At 54.4% G+C, this 16,881-nt stretch overlaps 2 protein-coding genes across 3 annotated transcripts in view; both read right to left on the reverse strand.

The window, feature by feature from the left end:
• GNG8 (G protein subunit gamma 8) overlaps positions 1-8,233 on the reverse strand; it is a 16,174-nt gene extending 7,941 nt beyond the window's left edge. Inside the window, exon 1 of one of the 2 annotated variants that reach the window (XM_069089089.1) lies at positions 8,099-8,233. The gene's annotated coding sequence lies outside the window, so the exon portion shown is untranslated. Of the gene's footprint in view, positions 1-2,842; positions 3,679-8,098 lie in introns of those variants that run through there. The other variant, XM_069089087.1, reaches the window with a different exon arrangement.
• DACT3 (dishevelled binding antagonist of beta catenin 3) lies at positions 3,828-15,719 on the reverse strand. The gene is made up of 4 exons (XM_069089083.1): positions 14,987-15,719; positions 8,405-8,501; positions 8,099-8,248; positions 3,828-6,205 (listed from the first exon to the last, which is right to left on the reverse strand). The coding sequence occupies exons 1-4, from the start codon at positions 15,275-15,277 to the stop codon at positions 4,830-4,832; spliced, it is 1,914 nt and encodes a 637-aa protein (XP_068945184.1). The 5' UTR covers positions 15,278-15,719; the 3' UTR covers positions 3,828-4,829.
• Between the last annotated feature and the right edge of the window lie 1,162 nt (positions 15,720-16,881).

Genomic DNA, 16,881 nt, shown 5'->3' on the forward strand with positions numbered 1-16,881 from the left:
TCTCTCTCTCTCTCTCTCTCTCTCTCTCTCTCTCTCTCTCTCTCTCTGTCTCCCTCTCTCTCTCACCCACCTTTCTCCGCCCCCTCCCCACGTCGCTCCCTCCCTCTGTGTCTCAATCTATCTCTAAGTCTCTATGACAAGTTGGAAATGATCCAGACGAGGGTGATCGGGCCGTTGGATGACGCCATGAGAGGATCTGAGGGTTTTTAGCCTGGCAGAGTGAAGATCGGGGAGGACATCATAGCGAACTTGAGAATGAGAAGGGCTGGTTGTCAGGCGGAAGCAGCGGGATTCTCTTTATTCCGCTTGCGCCCACAGGGTAAAACCAGCTTCAACGCCTGGAAGCTACAGGCAGGCAGGCAGATTGAGACCGATGGAAGGGGAAACTGGCTCTATCTATTAGCTGGCCAGCACGGAAGAGGAATAGATTGCCTCAGGAGGTAGAGACCTCCTTCCCTAGAAGTTCTCCTTCAAGAAAAGACTGAGTTATCACTTGTCAGTGTTATTGTGTGGATTCGAGCTCTGGAAGAAGCCGCCTCAGATGGCCTCTGAAGCGCCTTGTCATTCTCAAGAATAGGCTTCTGTTGTGTTTCCAGGCAGTGTTGGGCTTTGGAGTCAAAACACTTGGATTCCGAGGGCAGATCGCTTTCGCTTCTCTGAGCCTCAGTTTCCTCGCCTGAAAAATGCGAGGGTTGGTCTAAGGCCCCAAGGAGCTCTAGCCTTACACACACAGTGTCTTTGTGTCTTTCTCTTTGTCTTTCTTGGCTCCCCGCACGCCCCACCTCCAGTTAATTCCCCCAGTCTCCAGGGCAGGTGCAGAGCTGGGCGGGCAAATGATCTCGTGGCCCCCAGGGAAGGGAACTGGTCCACATCCACGAGGGCCTGGGGGAAGACAAGGGCTTGGAGCAGAGATCCAAGAAGGGGCCCTGGGGCAGCGGCATCTGGAAGGAGATCCCTGAGGGCCTAGCAGGACCTCAACCAATCAGGGGTATGCCCTGGAGAGGGGGCGACAATAGAAGGTGGGACCTTCCGGGGGCGGGGTCTAGAGAAAGGGGAGGCACACTGGGGGCAGGGCCTAACATTAGGGGTGGGAGGGATGCTGAGAGAAGGGGGCGAGAGTTCTCGGCTCACCCAAATTCAGTGTTTATTTATAGGGGTTGAGTCAGCCGGCGCCACGCCGGCTATGAGGTGGGGGGGGGGGGGGGGCGGGGTGAGGAGGGAAGCCTGGCGCCCCCCTAGTCCTAGTAGTTCTAAGACTAGGCAGGAGGGGAGCAAAAAACAGAGGGAGTAGAAGGTGCCTGCATTGTAGGGGGAAGGGGCAGGGACTCCAACATCTGGAACACATCAGAGGCGACTGGAGCTGCCAGGAGGGACCAGGGCCCCCCAGTCACAGCGCGTTCTAAAGGAGAAATCGGCGCCAGGACCCTGGGGGGTGGGGGCGGGGAGCGGAATTGAGAGGGGAAGGGTAGGGTAGGGTCTCCTTCCTCAGGCCTGGGGAGGAGGTGTCTGCCCGCCGGGTGCTCCCTCCCTCCACCTCCCCAGCCCCTGGCGCACCTTTGGGGCTCTAACCTTCTGAGGGGGATGGGGGCAGGCTTCCCCTCCCTATCCTGGAGGAGAAAGCAGTATTTGTGCACTGGCGCTGTTTGTGGGGGGGGAGGGGGTGCCGATTCCGGGCTTCCAGGCCGGCCCCAACATCTGCTTCTCATAAGGCAAAGGCTGGGAGGCTGAGACGCGGAGGGAGGACGGCCTAGCCCTGTTCCCCATCCCCCAGTGCCAGGTGGGGGGCAGGGAGAGAAATCTAGAAACCCGAGAGAGATGAGATCGTCTCTAACGAGCTAAAATTCTCCCAGACCTGTAAGCTTCAGTATGGTATTCTGTATTCTCTGTCCTTATGGACCCATCTTAGCTTTCCTCCCTCTTCATCTCCACCTCCCAGAAGCCCCTCGCTTCCTTCAAGACTCAGCCCAAGCGCCATCTCAGAGATGAGGCCTTAAGCTTCCACGTGTACAAGCTCTTTCCCCCATAGAGTGTAAGCTCCTTGAAGGCAGTCAGTCAACAAGCTTTTATTATGTGCCTGCGGGGCCAGGCTCTGTGCTAGGCGCTGGGGACACAAAGACAAAAATGAAAACAGTCCCTGCCCTCAAGGAGCATTCTTTCCGGGGAGACAATGTGTACATAAATAAATATATACAAGATATTTACCAACTATTTACATGGCCATGGGATAGGGCCACTAGCAGGGGGGGGGGGGGGGGGGGAGGGGGTTGGGGAAAGGAGAAAGTGAGGAAAGACCTCTTCAGTCAAGTCTTAAAGGAAACTAGGGCTTCTGGGAGAGCGGGATGAGAAAGGAGAGCTTCATAGGCACTGGGAACCGCTTCTTGGTCTCCTAGTCTATCACAGTGCCTCGGAAAATCATAGGAGATCAGTAAATGTTTGTGGATTGACCGACTGGTGCGGGCAGCTACTGTGCCCATCTAAATTTAACCAGTATCTCCCTGCCCACAAAGGGCACACGGTGCCCTCATTAAGTGGTCATAGGGTGAGGTGGATGTCAGGACCACACGCCTTGAAGCTGAAAGGAACACTGGGGACACCAGAGACATACAGAATAACCAAATGGCAGGGTTGGGAAGCATCCTGAGAGACCCATCTCGTCCCTTCTTTTAGAGATGGAGAAAATGAGGCTTATTTCAAGTACCTCTCCCAAAGGCCTTTCCTGATTCCCCCAATTAATCATGCTCCCCACCCAAATGACTTTGTATTTTGTATAAGAGGCAGCCAGCCAGCTAGAGTGAATAGAAAGCTGGTCTCCCAGCCAGGAAGACCCAGGTTCAAGTCCTACCTTTGACACTTCCTTGGCTGTGTCTCCCTAGACAAGTCATTTCAATTCTCCATGTCCTAGGCAACTCTGTAAAACTAGAATTTGCAGAGAAGGTGTAGACCTGCAAGAATAAAGAGAAAGTCCTCACCCGGGAATTACCTAAAGCGATGACCTCAGTCCCTATCCTTCCTTTGTATTCACTTGTCTGGGTACTCGGCCTGGGGATTTCTGCCTAGTACAATGTAAATTTCCTGTCTCTGGGTCCCCAGCTGCTAGGCCAGTGCAGGGCACTTTGATAGGCACTTAATAAGGGACAGTTGACTCGAAGTGAATGCTCTCTCCCTCACCTCAGCCTCCTGGAAGCCCTAGTTTCCTTCAAGGTACAATTCTGACCAGGTGACTCCCCTGCTCAAGAACTTTTATTGCTCCCTATTGGCCCGCTGGTGCTTCTCTTACAGGAAGTGTGGAAGCCCTTCTTGGTGCTTTTAGTCACTGATGTGATCGATTCCTCTTCCTCTCCTTGTCTGGTTTCCACCTATTTGTTTCCATGACTTGATCACCTCCAGCAGAATGGGATCGCCTGGAGAGCAGGGAGTGTTCATTTCCCTCTCTGAGTCCTCAGGGCATGAGGCAGAAAGGCTAAGGGGTAGCCAGAAGTAAGGACTGGGCAAGACCGAACTTCTCAGCCTCCCAGGACCTCTAAAGAATTCTCTGTTACCAGAGGTGGCTGCGGAGATGCTCGTCTAAAAGGGCATAGGATGATTCCTACACCAATCCAACCACAATTCTGCAGCCTGTAGTCTTCAAGAGCATTGAGAAGTGAAGTGACTTGTCCAGGGTCACACAGCTTGTATGAGTCAGAAAAGAAATTCGAAACTAAGTCCTGTTGACTACGAGACTGGCTATAGAAAACGCATTTTTTTAAAAATGCTTATTGGATTAGATTGGCCCTCTCTGCACCGCCAACATGTCAGGACCAGGGCTAGAGGAAGCCACCAGAGGGATAACACTGTGAATTTATTTACAAAGAGAATATAGAAACAGGGTCTGGCTCCTCTGGGGCAAGGGTGGGTATGGGGCAGGATCGCCATCCTCACCCCTCCCACACTCACTCGCCTGGGGAGTCGCCGTCATTATAATAAATACAGCAACTTAAAAAACAAAACTAATTAGGAACTGGTGCCCCTCTGGCCTCCTCCCTCGTCCTCTGTCCCTGGAAATCTACTTCTTTCTTCCCACCCCCACCCCGTTCTACTTCTCACTCAAGGTCACCAAGAAAGGGCTAGGGAGCAACGGGGAGCTCAGACCCTCAACCACTTTTCAGCTCCCAAACTGGATTATAAACAGCGATCAGAAAAGATCACAGGGAGGCTTAGCCCTACTGGACTCTACGTGGACCCATGAGCAGTCCACAGTGTACACCGTCAGAGGTTAGGAGAGTATTCCCACGTCATTTCTGTCATCTCGATGACGGGTAGGGTAGGGTTTGGAGAGTGAATGGAAACGTGGCCCAACTGAATGTCAGGACTGTAAACGGGCCAATGAAGATGGGAAAGGGAGAGGAACACCCAATAAAGAAGAAACTTGGGGGGGGGACCCAAACTTAGAGGATTTCCTTGGCCAGAAGGGGATAGGAAAATAGAGACCCCTTCAGTACAGGGCAGGGGCTCCTTAGAGGCTCATAGGTTCATAGAATGTCAGAGCTGGCAGGGACCTTAGAAATCGGATGTCCAACCGCCTCACATTTCAGAAGAGGCGACTAAGGCCTCAAGGGCACTCAACTAGAGAGTGGCAGAGGCAGGATTTGAACCCAGATCTCCTCATTCCAAATTTCTTTACACCACACTGCCTACTTCACTGAGTCCTTTCTATAGCCAGGGAAACAGAGGCCCGGAGTTCGCCCAAGTCCACACCACGGATCAGCGGGCGAACTCTGGCGCTCTTGGCTCCCAGTCTAGTCAGCCAAAGAAGGGCTGGGCAAATAGCCTCGGCACTGCGCCCGACGAGCTCACACTGTGGTCATGACCTTCAGTGATCCTGAACGGAACCGTAAGATCTTCTTCTTGAGCGCGTGGGAAGCCTTGATCTTGACGAAGACCTTCCCCTGGGCTCCGCCTGGGCCTCCGCCTGGCCCAGCAGCTGCAGACGCGGCCGCCAGCTGCTGAGGCCACACCAGGCCGCCGCCGCTGCCCTCCGAGTCGCTTGAGGCTGAGCTGAAGGCGAGGGACTCGCCGTCGCTGGCACTCGACTCGCTCTCGCCGTAGGCCGGCCCGTAGCCGCCGCCGCTGCCTCCCAGGGGGGGACCCCGGCGTCCGACGGCCCCGCCGCGGCCCGCGGAACACTCCGAGTCGCTGCCGGCGCAGCCGTAGAGGAGGCGGCGCGGAGGGGCAGGCGATGGACCCGGGACCCCTCCGACGGCCCGGCCCCCGCTCCCTCGAGGCGCCGCCTTGACCCGTCGCCCGCCCTCGGCCTCCTCGCCGCTGATCTCGGCCGTGGAACGCCAGCGGCGAGAGGAGGCTGGGGCCGCACCCGCCGGGGTCCGACGGGGCCGGGCCGGCCGCGGCTCCTCCCTCTCCACCGTGTGGTACTTGGGTTCGCCTGGGCCAGCGCCTGGCCTGTTCAGAAGGCTGTTTTCTGACTGCGAGCGGGCCGCCTTCTTGCCCCGAGGGGAACCCCGGCGGGCCGCCCCGTCGGGGAACCGGCCTTTTCTGGTGCCGCCCGGCCGGGGCCGCTCCCTCGGGGGCGACAGCTCCACGCTGCGGCCCCGAGTGAGAGGGGGAGGTGGCGGGCCCTTGCGGCGGGCAGAGCGGGCCACTGGAGGCCCGCGGACTCCTCCGTGTGCCGCGGGTATATACTGGGCCTTCACCAGCCGACCTTCTCCAGGGCTGGGGGGTGAGGAGCCCACCGCGGGCGCAGGCTCGGCTGGGGGCGGGCTTGAGTCCCAGGATGGCCAGCCCCCTGGCCCGGGAGAGCCGCCCACTCCTGGGTGAGTCGACTCCTCGGACCTCTGCCGCGCGCTGTTCTGCCGTCGGAGGGCGGCCGGAGGCTCGGCTGACCCGGGGCCGGGACTGGTGCGGGGCTGGCCCGGCCCTGGCCGCCCACGGAGTCGCCGCCGGCGCCTCAGAAGGCCCGAGATGTAGCTTTCCAGGTGGCGGCCGGGAGCAGCGCCGTCCGGGGGCCCAGCGATGGATGAGTCTGGATAGAGGCGACCGCGAAGGCGGGGGCTCTGTAGGGCCACTGCATGGAGCGGGCTGGGCGACAGGAAGGAGGTCACGCCCCCGGGCCCCGCCTCCTGGGGAGCCGTTGGGTAGGGAGCAGAGAAGGATCGAGGCACCCCTGCCTGGCCTCCCATGGAGGCCTCCTGGGAACTGGGGACCGCTTCGCCTGAAGGGAGAGAGGAGATGGGGTGGGGACAGTGCTTCCTCCTCTCATTCAAGGACACGCCCCTTCCCCCCCCATCTCTTACCTCTTTCCCCACTCCATTCCCTCCCCTTCCCTCCTTAGAGTGAACCCAAAAGTCAGTGTTGGAAGGAAGAATGTTAAAAGACCATCCATTGCAGCTTGATTATCTTACTGACAAGAAACCAATCCTAAGAAATTTAGCTTTGGAGAGATCTCGGCCAGCATCTGGTCTCTGAATTTTGCAGATGAGGAAACTGAGGTACCCCGAGATCCCAGGGCCCATGCACAAACACAGCGTCAGGCGCGAAGCCAGAACTCCTGCAACGCCCAGGTACCTAACCCGGCGTTCAGAATACCTTTCTCTGCACCAGCGCTGTTCCAGAAAGAACTTAACCTGGGCAGCCTTAGTCAGGTATCGGCTGAGAACAATTCTCCACGTTCTCTTTGCTCTTTCTCCTATTTACCGGTTAGAAGAGCAGAACTGGGAGGCAGTTAAGTAGCGGATCGGCACCTGCCCGAGTCAGGAACACCTGAGTTCAAATTTTACCTCAGGCACTCACTGTGACCCCAGACAAGCCATTTAACCCTGTTTGCCTCAATCCACTGGAGAAGGAAATGGCAAAGCACTCCATCATCTTTGCCAAGAAAACTCCAAATGGGGTCAGTCAGGACTGACCAGCAAAGGGTTTGGCAAACCTCAAAGCATTAAATTGTGTTGTTACCTCCAGCTCTAGGTGGGTGGGCCTCTTTCCCCTAACCCTAACCCAATTCCTTTCCCAGACATTCTCTTGCCTAGTTACCGGGACAAGCATTCTGAGGGCCTTAGTTCAGAATCAGCCCTTCATTTTTCGTATTGGACAACTGAAGGCCAGAGAGGAGGAAGGACTTACCCAAGACCACACAGCAAGTTGGGGGCATCCAGCTCCTCACCAGAGCCCTCCTCCCTCCCTTCTTCCAGCCCTGTGAGCAAGTCTGGTCCCAGTTTCCTCTTTGTTCTCCCTCCTTTACCTGTCCTCATCTCTCCCCCTCCACACATACACATATACACACCATATATATATACACCACACATGCATACATACATACCACATATATATATACCCACACACATACACACCACATAGCTACATGCACCACAGTGCACCCACGCCCAAACCACACACATATAAAAATATGCACAAAGCACACATATACACACATTCTTCATGTGTACACACATACATGCCATGCATGTGTGTATACATGCCGTACGTATATACACACCATATACATACACCATAATATACCCACAGCATACATACCACATATACATATAAACACACCATACATACATACACATACACCACATACACCACAATAATCTACACCCATGCCACATACATATAAACACACACCATACACACATTCACATGCACAAATCATGCATATACACTGCACAATACACATATACACATTCTTCACATGTACACATACATATACACATCACACATATATACACACATACATACCACATACCACACAAATATACCCACATACATACACAACACATCCACACACACATCACACATGCACATACATACCACAATACACTCGTGACTATATACATATATGCACACCACACACATACACATACCATACAACATATTTATATGCACATGCCACACATGCATACACACCACACACATACATATACTCATGGCCACACCCCACACACACATATACACACCCCCACATAAACAAATACACACACTTTCTTCAGATGCCCTCAGCACAGTTCCCTTCCAGCTATGAAGTTCCATGGGTCAATGGCCCCCTTTCCCAACCCCTTCCTTCCAACTTCAACTTTTCCAAGTGTCCCTTTCCTGGCCTTCTTACCCAGAGACTTGGGCCTCTTGCTGGCAAATACTCCCCGGGGCTCAGAGGGGCCTAGACGGCTGTAGGAACCAGAGCCAGAGAAACCACTGTCAGCTCCAAATGTTGAAGGAGGGGAGTCTGGACCAGTAGGGGAAGGGCCTTCATAGAAACCTGGATGAGGTACAGAAGGGAGAGACTGAGGGACAGAAAGAGGGATGGGGGAGGAAGTGGGGGAAGGATGAGAGACACAAAGAGGGAAGGTAGGTTGGGGGCCTCAACTTTGAGAGTTGAGGGGATTTAGATTGAGGTTGCTGGGTTTCCTCTCACCTGAGCTCAGTCCAACATCTTCCTCCAGGCCTTCAGCATCCAAGCTCAGCTCTCCCAGATGTTGTCCCAGTTCCCACATCAACCCAGGCAGGGCCTCCTGGAACAAGAATGGGTGTGAGGGGAAGAGAAGAGGAAGGACCCAGAGAAAGACATTCCTGCTGATACTGTTGCATTCTTGCCCTGAAACACGGGGCCTCAAGTCCCTTACAAAAAGCAACTAGACCACAAGTGAGGAAGAGAGAAGGAAAAGGGACCAGAGACTCCTTGGAGGAGCTGGAGGAGCCTGGCAGTTTGAGAACCTTCCTCTCAAAGCAGGAGGCACACACTGACCATGTCGCTCAAGAAGAGTCTGTGGCTCCCTTTTGCCTATAGAATAAAAGACCAGTGTCTCTGTGGCAGCGCTTCTGCACCTTTCTCTGGCCGATGTCTCCAGGCCAGTTATCCACGATTCCCATCATGCTGTGCGCTCCAGCCAAAGTGGCCCCTGATGTGCCCCAATACAGGACATCTCATCCCTCTCTCTATCAGGCTGGAATGCTCTTCCTATTCCCAGACATCCTGCTCTGGGAATCCTAAGCTCCCTTCAAGGCTCAGCCAGGGGACCCTCCCCCAAATTATTCACTTTTTATTTACTCATCTGTTTACTTGTTGCCTCTCCCAAGGTAGAACCTGGGCCCCTGGGAGGCAGAAACTTTGTGTTCTCAGCACCCTGGACAGTGCCAGGCACACAGTAAGTGCTCAATGGATGCTGGTGAAATGGATAAGGACAGGGGCTGGCCTGGAACCAGGAAGACTCTGAGTCCTTTCTCTGGCTTGTGTGACCTTGGACAAGTCTCTATGCTCTTCTGTGCTAGACTAGTTTGGAATCTCGGTGGGGAGAGTTTTCTCACCAGGAGTGCCCAGCTTGCCCAGATCATGACGCTGGAGGGCATGCCCTTCCTGAAGAGGAAGGGAGAGATGGAAAGGGAATGAGCTTTCTCTCATTTGCTTTGGGAAACTATTACTCTTCCCAACCCTCCTCTTCCCTTTGGATTTAGATAGGAATTTTCAAATCAGAGAGATCAACAGCACCTTATTACAAGGGTACTGTATCTTGGGGAAGCTACAAAGTTGATACAACCCCAGTGGTGCAGGAGAAAGGGCACAGGATTAGGAGTAAGAGGGCTAGGGTTCAAATCCTGGCTTGCCACTTACTAGCTATATAAGCTCTGATGAATCCCTCAGCTCCTCTGAACTTGATTTCCTTAAATGAAGAGAGTTGGACTAGATCAGGGGTGGGGAACTTGAGGCCACACGTGGCCCTCTAGGTCCTTGGGTGCAGCCTTTTGACTGGGTCCAAATTTTACAGGACAAATCCTTTTATTAAGGGGATCTGCTCTGTGAAGTTTGCATTCAATCAAAGGCTGCACTTGAGGAGCCAGAGGGCCACATGTGGCCTCTAGACTGTGGGTTCCCCAGCCTGGACTAGAAGGCTCTAAAGTTGTTCCCAGCCTTATGGCTATGATCCTGTCACTTCACCTCCACTGGCCTCAGTTTCCCCCTTTGTAAAAAAAAAAAAAGGAGGGAGTTGGTCTCAATGTCTTTCTCGGTCCCTTCCTAAAGCTCTGGCCCCTATCCTCAGGGGCTAAGGTGCTTGTGAATGCCTTTGCCAGCCCCAAAGCATCTTGTCAAGGTCAACCACTGACAACAGCAGAAGGTGAAGGAAGGGTGGTCCAGGGTATGGGAAAGGCTTCACAGAGGAAGTAGAGTTGGGACTTGGCTGTGAAGGTCTGGCAGGACTTCAGCAGGTATCCAGATGAATGCAGAAGGGAGGTAAAGTTCAATCAGTTTGGAGTGCCATAAGCTGCACTCGGACTTTTGGGACACCCTGGAGATACACGGGGGGGGGGGGGAGAACACAAAGGACACAGCTTGGGCTTGGGGCTTAGGGTACACTGCAGGTCCTCCTATGCCTAGCTGACTGAGGAGTGACTGAGGTCGGGTACTGAACGTGAGCTGACCAGCCCACAGCTATTGTGCTGAGTCAAGAAAAAGGCAAGGGAGATCAGTCGCAGAGATGATTTTTATCTGTAAAGTCCTGAGAGACCTTAACTGACCAGAAATCCAAAAGGCTAAGAGGGATTTCCAGTGATGCAGCTGAATGTTGCATCGGGTTGGCCACTGGGCATGGAGTCCAAATCCAGACCTGACTCCAAATCCAGCCTCAGACATTTACTAACTGTGTGACCCTGGGCAAGTCACTTCACCTCTGTCTCTCAGCTTCCTCATCTGTAAAATGGGAATAATAATAGCACCTACCTCCCAGCATTGTTGTGAGGATCAAATGAAACATTTGCAGGTGCTTGGTACATTGTAGATACCAAAGGATGCTCTTAGCATAATTACCAACAGGTTGCCTTGAGGCAGAGGCCCCTGGACAGTGCAGGCACTATCACTTCCCACCAGGGTCCCAAGGCCACAGGTGGCCCTCTAGGTCCTCAAGTGTGGCCGTTTGGCTGGATCTAGATTTCACAGAGCACTTGAGTGCTTGAAGAATTCAGGATCCCAGGCTTCTAGAGAGTGATGGGAAAGCCCCACCTTCCCCCTTATACCTCAGTCTATTTGTATTTCATCTAGGTTTCTATGAAGCCCTTCCCTGTTGGATCTGAGCACTACCAGACCATTGGGAGAGAAGAATGGCATCCCTCCACCCACCCCAACACACACAGCTAGAGGAACAGAAAGCTGAAAGGAAGCAAAAACACAACAAGGGGAGAGAAGAATACCTGGCCTTTTTCCTAAGCTATTTTGGTGAATTATTCAAGTAGCACAGGTTCAATGGAAAGGGGTTTGCCTCTTTAGCCACCCGAAGTTTCTTTTCTTGCAGTGAGAGGTCCTCAGCTGGGTACCAGCATGGACTTCTAGGGTAAAAGCGGGGCTCAGTGGAATGTTAGAAGCTTGCCTGTCTAGCTAAAGCAAGTTTATATTCCTTCTTGGGTAAGGTCAGTCCTTTAGGATAGCAAAATAAGGCAGGGGACCGGAAGGTGACCCTTGGGCAGAATTAGACTCACCAAATTGTCCAGGGGAGGAAGGATGCCTTGTGAGAAGCCCCAATTTTGTTTTCTTTCTGACGGAAATCCAAATTGTGGTACCATGTGGGAGTCTGGGGAATTGTATAGAGTCCTGGGAGGAGAGACTCACCAAAGGAAAATGGGCCATTGTTTATGTACTACTACAAACCTTTTACATGTTTCCTGCAGGGAAAAATAAAGGCTGTCCTATAATTGATATACACAGTTACCTTTTACTGCTTTTTGGAAGTGGAAGACTTTTACCTACTGTTGAGGAGACCCAGACAAAAGCTGTATTGGGGGTTATATTTTGAGATTCCCCAGAGGAAACTGGGTGGGGTAAAATGAGCCAATAAGTGATCCCCCCCCCCATCATTCCCCATGATTGAATCTGGTTCATCTAAAGTCAGAGTATAGGTGATGTAGGTCAATGTTTGTAGAACTTTACACTCATTAAATCTTTCACTTAGGATAGATGTTAACATCCATAGAAACTTAAAATCTAGGTCCTTATACTGAGAGATGTAATTTCCTTAGAATAATATGTCGAAAGTAAAAGGCAGACAAAATTGAAAGAAAGAAATAAGATACAGAAGAACAAAAACAGCTTTTTATAGCAGCTTTTTATGGCAGGGAAAGAACTGGCAACTAGGTGGGGTGCCCCTCACCTGGCAAATGGCTGAGAAAACCACTCTGTGGGCAGGTAATGGAATGTGCCACTGTTAGACTATGAGAGCCAGGAGGGCAGGACTGTCTTTGCCTCTTTGCCAGAGTTTAGCATACTGTAGATTTTTAATAAATATTTGTAGAATGACTGACAAAAAATAATTAAAAAAATGGATTCAGGGAAACCTGGGAAAACTTTCTGAATTGATGCCGAGTGATGTGATGAGAGCCAGGAGGACAATTTATACAATAATCAAGTCCTTGGAAGACTTCAGATCTTTGATCATGGCAATGACCAGCTATGATGCCAAAGGATTCCTGACAGAGCGGTGATATGTTCAAAATGTAGAATGAGACACATTTTGGGGGCATAATGTAGGAATTTTTTATCATGATCTTATATTTGTTACAAAGGTTTTGTTTTTCTTTTCTTTTTCCTTTTAAATTGAGGGAGGATAAGAGAAAAAATACATGCTCGTTCATCTAAAAAGGAAATTAAGAAGCTAAAATGCAACTCAAAGATAACTTTGGGGCAGCTAGGTGTCTCAGTGAATAACCGGAGTGAGGAGGACCTGAGTTTAAATCCGGCTTGACGCCATCTGACTTTGGGCAAGTCACTTAACCCCAACTGCCCTCCAAAAAAACAAAACAAAAAAAAAAGAAGATAACTTTCTCCAAGGCTCTTCTTTTACAATTGGGGAAACTGAGGCACAGAGTGGGAGAAGGCATTCATACCTTCTCCCATGCAGGATCTATATCCAAAGTCCAGATCAGAAGCCAGGTGTGAGCATTGCCAGTCCCTGGTCCCTCCACTATGATTCCTGACCCTCAGACAAAAGCTTCCTGTCTGGGTGTTAGGGAGTAGGGGGCAGGAAGAAGGGGAGATTGGCCTCCCAGGTCCAGGAGCTGGGAGAAGAGGAGAGGCAAGAGGCAGGGCTTCACCAGAAGAATCAGTTCCTTCCCTATTTAGGGCAGAGAGAAGGGGGCCCTGGAGGAGCCTCTCTCCACCTCTCCTTCCCAACCCTCCCTTCAGCTCCTTCAGGGCCAGATGCCAGAGAACACTGTTGAGAGATCCAGGATTTCATAACACTTCACAGCTTCCAGCTCATTTAGTCCAACCCCTTCCTTTTACAGAGAGGGAAACTGAGACCCAAGGTTACACAGAGATTCAAATAGAATAGAGATTCCAATATAGACTGATTTTTCCCACTGCACTCCATTCCTCTTCTAGAGCTGACCCAGTGACCTTTCATCCCCACTAGAAAGTCCATCTAAGACTAACTTTGGTCCTTCCTGCTTCAAGGCTAAGAGAGCCCAGTTCCTCATGAGGGTACATTGTGTATTCGGGGCTCGGGCTGGAAGATGGGTTTCCCCCACTATCCCCTCCTCACCCTCCCCTCAGAGAGTATATTTAGCCTTCCTCCTCCAGCCCAGGCTGTCTCTCCCTCCCTCCTCCTCCTCCCCTCCCCCCGCCCCCCGTTCTGCTCTGCCTGGAGACAGCTCTGACTGGGGCGGCCTCTCCCACCTCCCCGGCCCCCCCCCTCAGGCTTCCTGACCCCAAGCGGGTGAAAGAACCTTCTCCTCTGAGACTCCCCAGGGCGCCCAATCCTCCTCGGGCCCACCCGCGGTGAGAAAGCTCCCCACCACCACTACCGGATATTGGGAGGCACAAGGGAGAGCCAGGGAAACATGGGGATGGGGAGAGATGGAGACATAACGAGAGGGAGCCACAGAAACAGAGATACGCCGTGGAGATGGGGAGAATCGTCTACCCCTCCTCCACTTCCTCAGCCACCCAGCTCCTCCAACCCCCCAGCTCAAGTTCACGGCTGGCCTGGGTACTAGCCCCCCCCCTCCCCACCTCATAAGGCCCTCTCCTCTCTCCCTCCTCCCCTTTCCCACCCCCATCCCTATCCCAGTGGTTCTCTCCTCTCCTGGAGAAGGGCCGAGGCGGAGGCCAGGAGGGGCGGGGCCTCCCACAGCTGTTTCTGCTTGGAGAGAGGAATGTGGCCAGGCCCTCCCGGGGGAAAAGGCGGGGGGGGGGGGGGGGGGGGGGGGGGGGGGGGGCCTAGACTGGAAGAAGAGAGATCTGGATGGTTAAAAGGGGACTCATTTAAGAAGTTAAAACCAAATGATACACAGAGAGACCAAGAAAGGGGAGCCTGAGGGATCGAGAGGGAGAGACAATGCCCCGCCCCCCTCCCCAGTTGACCTTCGCATCCCTTGCTAGGCTCATCCCCTTACCCCAGGTCTGGGAGCCCTTAGACTAAGCTGAAGTCTGCAGAGGAAGGGAAGAGGGCCCCAAGCACTCGCCACGGGGGCCTACAGCCTCCAAGAGACCCCCTGGGCTCTGGCCCCTCTTATCCTGTGAGATCCCCAAGACCTCTAGCAGGAGGTAGCGTAAGGAAGAGAGTGGAGACTCTGAGCCCAGAACGGACCCGGGGATGGGGGAGATGCCTCTAGTCCCCCCAACAGTTCTTAAACGCTGAGCCCTCCAAGCCCTGCCAGAGCGGAGAGAGGACCCCCAACCTCAGCTCCCCAATGCTGGAGAGACATGGGGACAGCTTGGAGATGGAGGGGGAGGTCCACCCCCTCCCGCTCCGACTTCCCCTCCCCCTCCAGTCCCTTCTAACGGATCCGAGGCCACGGCAGAGGGGAGGGGCAGAGATGCACAAGCACGGAGGGGGGGTGGGGGGCCCGTGATCCCCGCGGGGAGGGCTCAGAGGGTACGAGATCCGCCCGGGCCGGCTGGGATGTCGCCCAGGCCCAGCGAGGGGGGGGGGGCCGAGGAGAAGGACACGAGGGCGGGGGGATGGGAGGGGCCGGACCCCACGGGGGGATCTCCAAGCGCCCTCTCCGCACTCACCAGCTGCTCCTCCAGCGCGGCCGCGGCCCGGCGCGCCGCCGCCTCGTCGTCGTCCTCCCCGCCATCGTCGTCGCCCAGGGCCTCATCCTCCTGGTCCCGGCAGTCGTCGGCCGCCCCGCCGGGGCCCGCGCCCGTGGCCAGCGGCTGGCCAAGCCGGAGCGCCTGGCGCACGCGGAACTCCTGGCGCTCCCGCAGCCAGTGCAGTTCGCAGAGGCCGGCCAGGCTGCCCTCCAGCCAGCCCCGCTGCCCGCCCCGCCCCGGGCTCACGGGGAACGAGAAGGCCCGGATCATGGCCGCGTCGTCCCCTCCACCGGGCCTCGGCCCCCGCTCCCGGCTTCCCTGGGGGGCCCCCAGCGCCCCCCCCGGCCGCCGCCCGCCCGCCGGTCCGGCCCGGCTGTCACCGTCTCATCTGCATAGGCCGCAGCCCATTGGGCCGTCGAGCCGAGGCTGATCTGCATCGCCCCGCCTCCTCGGCGCTACCAGCGGGTTGCCCATTGGTAGCTAACCGTTGAGCCACGCCCCTCGACTCCCCCAGCGGCAGGGCCATAGGTGGGCCTCCGGGGTCTAAGCAGTGAAGATCTGCATAGACCACGCCTCCCACCCTCCAAACCCCGCGGTCGGGGCACATTGGTGGGCCTCGGGGTTCGGGGCCTGATTAGCAGCATAGCCACGCCCTCCACATCCCCGCTCCCACTGCCCTCGAGGGCTGCCGGCCATTGGTGAGATTTCCTTCGTCTGCATAAACCCGCCTTCCCCTCCCTGCCTGGTCTCATTCTGCCCACCCCACCTCTATTCGACCCACCCGGATTCGCCACGCCGCCCTGTCCTTCAACGGCGCAGTCCCACCCTCTGCTCACCCCTTTCTTCCTGTGATTTGCTGCGTAAGGCCCCTCGCTTCACGGCGCTCTCTGATTCGTCCGTCTGCAGGAAGGGCGGAGCGGTTCCCTTGGACCCGCTTTATTGTGGGCGGGTATCAATAGACTGGTCTCTGGGAACTTAAATATTATAATTAGAGAAAGTTGGGCGGGGGCAAAAGAGAGGGCCGAGCGCCCTTTCTCTTCTCCGCTCATCCAATCGGGTGACCGTTAGGGGAAGGAAGGCGGTTCGTCCTTTATCCTCCTCCTCCCCCTCCCCTCCCCAAATCCTCCCATCTCTCCGCCCCCGCCCCCATCCCAGCCAGCCGGCGCTCCAAAGCTCTACCTCCTCCTGGAAGACTTCCGTGATTCCTCCATCCTCGGCATTTACATTCTTTTTATCTACATTACATTTAATCTAATTAACCTACATTACATTTACATTCTGGATGCCGGCTCGATCCTTTCCATCTTGGACTGATTGTGAACGGGATGGAGCCCGGCAGCGTAGGGTGGAAAGGGCTCCCATCCCTGGAGAAGACTTATAAAGGACTCTAGGGGTGGTCAGTAGCCACAAAGACTGTAAGCTCCTTGAGGGCAGGGCCTGGGATGGCGCCTAGGGACTCCCTGGTGAGAAAATCCCTCCTCCCAACACAGGCCTGTACCAGGCTTGGACACAGCTGGTTCTCTATTACATCACCTATCTATTCCCCAAAGCTGGTTCTCTATTACATCACCTCTAAGTGCACACAAGTAAGTGCTTCACGCCTGTAGATCTAACCTGGAGTGTCTGTAGGGCTGTCTCGTGCAAGGCGGCTTAGTCACTATAATCAGTAGCTGCATCAAGATTTGCAAAGCACTTTACGAGTATGTCATTGACCTCCACCACCATCCCCAGGTAGGTGCTACTGCTATCCCCAATTAACAGATGAGGACACTGAGGCAAGCGGGGCGAAGTGACTCAATCCTGGTTACAGGGCTAGCAAGCTTCCGAGGCTGGATTTGAACTTGGGTCTTCCTGCCGCCAGGGTCCAGTCCACT

Source organism: Petaurus breviceps, unplaced genomic scaffold (assembly GCF_028583685.1).
Source record: "Petaurus breviceps papuanus isolate PSGF00001 unplaced genomic scaffold, PetGlider_PUasm1.0 185, whole genome shotgun sequence".
In the NCBI taxonomy this organism is placed as follows: Eukaryota; Metazoa; Chordata; class Mammalia; order Diprotodontia; family Petauridae; genus Petaurus; species Petaurus breviceps.

What these genes read in the sequence shown, in the direction of transcription:
- DACT3 (XM_069089083.1), bottom strand. Translation starts at nt 15,277, where the DNA reads ATGATCCGGGCCTTCTCGTTCCCCGTGAGCCCGGGGCGGGGCGGGCAG. An exon ending in AGATGTTGGACTGAGCTCAG is followed by an intron (nt 8,249 to 8,404) that starts GTGAGAGGAAAC and finishes TACCTCATCCAG; the next exon opens with GTTTCTATGAAGGCCCTTCC. An exon ending in CAAGAGGCCCAAGTCTCTGG is followed by an intron (nt 6,206 to 8,098) that starts GTAAGAAGGCCA and finishes CTCTCCCTTCAG; the next exon opens with GCGAAGCGGTCCCCAGTTCC.